The sequence below is a fragment of the Cibotium barometz genome, chromosome 20 (genome assembly GCF_041138505.1).
Source record: "Cibotium barometz isolate CiBa-2024 chromosome 20, ASM4113850v1, whole genome shotgun sequence".
Lineage (NCBI taxonomy): Eukaryota > Viridiplantae > Streptophyta > Polypodiopsida > Cyatheales > Cibotiaceae > Cibotium > Cibotium barometz.
The window spans coordinates 17,970,067-17,973,531 of NC_141065.1; the positions used below are offsets into that span (position 1 = coordinate 17,970,067).

Consider the following 3,465-nt stretch of genomic DNA (forward strand, 5'->3'; position numbering starts at 1 on the left):
GAATGCAACATGCGAGAGAGAGAGAGAGAGAGAGAGAGAGAGAGAGAGAGAGAGAGAGGTATAAACGTCGGTAGAATGCAACATGAGGGCATACACGACCAACAGTGGGACTTGAACTCGGGTGGATCACATTCTAGAGAGAGAGAGAGAGAACCACATTCTAGAGAGAGAACCGCATGAGAGAGAGTGTTCTAGAAGAGGACATGTCTTGGTAGTTGGCAAGGTTGATTTTTGAGAGGCGTCATACTGGAAGGAAAGGTCAATGGGGACACACTGAACGAGGATGTCGCAATTAGAGGACTAATATTTCCATGGGCAGCAAAAAAAAAGCAGCCGCAGGCGGTGCATAGTGGATATATTTGTGCAACGTGTCAGCCATTCATTGCCCTCTGCTAGCCGGCACATGCAACGGCGAGTTTTGATTGGCCTCAAGGAGAGAAAAGCGGACTGTGGGACCCTGCCGAATCATGTGAGCGGTGGATACGCTGATCCCGCTTGGCTGACGTGGTGTCTCACGTGTGAACGCACTCGTGTGGTGCACACGTATGAGCGACGAGAGGCGCTCGTGTGCAGGCGCGTTACAAGAGAGTAAAGGTAACCCTTCTCTCTGAAGGGCAATACACGAAGGTTCAAATCAATGCAAAACTATGGGTAGACAGCCTTGCTGTGAGAAGGTTGGCCTTAAGAAAGGCCCCTGGACTGCAGAGGAAGATCATAAACTCGTCTCTTTCATCGCCAGTCATGGCCTTGGTTGCTGGCGACAGGTCCCTAAGCTTGCAGGTTAAATATCATTTCATTGCATTAAGCTTCATAATTAACCTTCATCAATCCATTTGCGCCATGTCCCTTAGCTTGCTAATTCAAAGCATCCATGATTAATCTAGGTTATTTATCTCCATTAATCCTATAGCTTACTTATCATCTTGCATGAAGCCATCTATCTACCTATGGTCTCTTGCTTAGTGTCAAATCTCCATTAATCCAATGGCAATTTGATGCTACCCTTGTATCAAACCATTGATCCTATACTGTCTGGATTATTAATCTCCATCAATCCAATGGCTAATCTTGCATGGAGGCAACTTAAATACATTTTAATTTATGGTGTCTTGCTTAGTTTAATGAACTCTTACTGCACATTCTGGTGCTTATGGTAACGTAAGCTAATAATAATTATGTTTAAACCTAGCAGGCCTCCTACGCTGTGGCAAGAGTTGCCGCTTGCGTTGGACTAACTACCTTCGCCCAGACTTGAAGCGCGGAACGTTGTCCGACGCTGAGGAGAGCCTCATCATCCAGCTGCATGCCACCCTTGGCAACAGGTATAATCGTATCACATGCTTAATTATTCTGCTAAACCTAATGCTATTGCAATTGATCACATGCTTAATCACATTTATGCTCAACATAATGCTAATGTGAGCTACGGAATTTTGTGCTTCTTGTGATTTGTACTGGCTTTATTGCGATTAGCTGCCCTGCGAAACGGCGCGATTGCGAAAATTTGCCCTGCAACATGGCGCAATTGCGATTAGTTATACTGCAGCGCGGATTAATTGTGATTAAGAAGTCTTAATGATGTTGCAGGTGGTCTAGAATAGCTTCACGTCTACCGGGGCGCACAGACAATGAGATCAAGAACTATTGGAACACCCGCATAAAGAGAAAATTGAAGCAGCTGGGAATCGATCCCGCGACGCACAGGCCTTTGCCTAATCATCATCATCATGATGGTGATGAGCAAGAAAACGCGCCTCCTAAGCATGCCCAGCTGGAAGCCACGTCAGACTGCCACAGCAATGCAATCCCCGCTGGAGTCCAGCCAGGAGAGCTGGACCCTTACATGCAAACGTGGCAGGCGATGAGCCCCTTACTGCATGCCAAAATAGACGGGGGCATATCACAGTGGGCCAACTTGGCAGACACGTGGCATTTGGAATATGCGGATAGTAGTGCTAATGCTTGCAATAGTTTTTTGGAGCAGATCGGTGTATATGATGCTGCCCACATGCTGATGCCCATGCTAGAAGAGCGCCCACTTCTATAGAATGATATAATACTTCAAACACTTTTTAATGTTGTTATTAGCACTCTTACAAACTCTTCGCGTCTCTTAGCTTTATGTCCCTATGCAAACAAAGTTGCAAGCAATTAGTGCATGATCTTGCATTGCTTTTTCAGCAAGTTATGCGTGTGTGTGTGTGTGAGAGAGAGAGAGAGAGAGAGAGAGAGAGTGGAGGAGAGAGAGAGAGAGAGAGAGAGAGAGAGAGAGAGATTCATTTTTGACATGGCCTCCACTCTTAAAAAGTTCTACTTTGGCTTTAAACACATGTTTAATTTGTTCAAATGTAATAGATTTGCATCCCCTTACAAGGACTTCCATTGTTTTGGAAGGTACATGAAAGTGGTTATTCAATCAAACTCTCTCTCTCTCTCTCTATATATATATATATATATATAGAGAGAGAGAGAGAGAGAGAGAGAGAGAGAGAGAGAGAGAGATTATATATATATATGTATATATATATATATAGAGAGAGAGAGAGAGAGATTATATATATATATGTATATATATATATATATATAGAGAGAGAGAGAGAGAGAGAGTATATATATATATATATATATAGAGAGAGAGAGAGAGAGAGAGAGAGAGATTATCTATACTCTCTCTCTCTCTCTCTCTCTATATATATATATATATATATATATATATATATATATAGAGAGAGAGAGAGAGAGAGAGAGAGACAGATTATATATATATATATATAGAGAGAGAGAGAGAGAGAGAGAGATTGATTCTTGGCATGGCCTCCACTCTTCAAAAGTTCTACTTTGGTTTCAAATAGATGTTTAATTTGTTCAAATGTAATAGGTTTGCATTCCCTTACAACAAGGACTTCCATTATTTTGGAAGGTACATGAAAGTGGTTCTTCAATCAAACTAGTTGTTTTCTACTCAAGAATGGACTTAAGATGATTTTCTATGAATGCTCTCTCTATTTATCGGTTCTTTTTTAAATGTATATATGTGGTTATAAAGATGGTACACGTCGTACTTATTCTAAGTGCATTAAATTTCTCTAATTTGAAAGCATCATATAATATAACTTGTTGGAGTAAGCACACATTATTTGTCTACCTCCAAAATTGAGAAGTACTATTCATCTTATTCTTAAAGAAGGCCTTTGTTTTTTGGTTTGGGGGGGGGGGGGTTTCAGAAATAGCAGGTACACTATTCTATATGTATTTTTTTTAAAAACAAAAAAGTGTTTCTTAAAGAACTTGATTGTAAACTTTAATAGTGGGCACTTACCCAGGAGTATCTCATGTAAATCACCACCTTGTTTTTTATATGTTTTTTATTTGGTTCTTCATTTTTATGAAAAGTGTTTCAAAAAACACTTGATTTTAAACTTTAATCAAGCACTCACCTAGCAGGATCTCATATGGAACACCACC

General features: G+C 40.8%; 1 protein-coding gene across 1 annotated transcript; it reads left to right on the forward strand.

Annotated features, from left to right (window-relative positions):
• The first annotated feature begins 590 nt into the window (after positions 1–590).
• LOC147627612 (transcription factor MYB8-like) lies at positions 591–2,111 on the forward strand. The gene is made up of 3 exons (XM_086815100.1): positions 591–780; positions 1,193–1,322; positions 1,588–2,111. The coding sequence occupies exons 1-3, from the start codon at positions 648–650 to the stop codon at positions 2,045–2,047; spliced, it is 723 nt and encodes a 240-aa protein (XP_086671226.1). The 5' UTR covers positions 591–647; the 3' UTR covers positions 2,048–2,111.
• Positions 2,112–3,465: the final 1,354 nt, after the last annotated feature.

Excerpts from the sequence above, each read along its gene's own strand:
- LOC147627612 (XM_086815100.1), top strand. The coding sequence starts at position 648 with ATGGGTAGACAGCCTTGCTGTGAGAAGGTTGGCCTTAAGAAAGGCCCC. Across the intron at positions 781-1,192 it reads ACAGGTCCCTAAGCTTGCAG|GCCTCCTACGCTGTGGCAAG; the intron begins GTTAAATATCAT and ends TAAACCTAGCAG. Across the intron at positions 1,323-1,587 it reads CATGCCACCCTTGGCAACAG|GTGGTCTAGAATAGCTTCAC; the intron begins GTATAATCGTAT and ends ATGATGTTGCAG.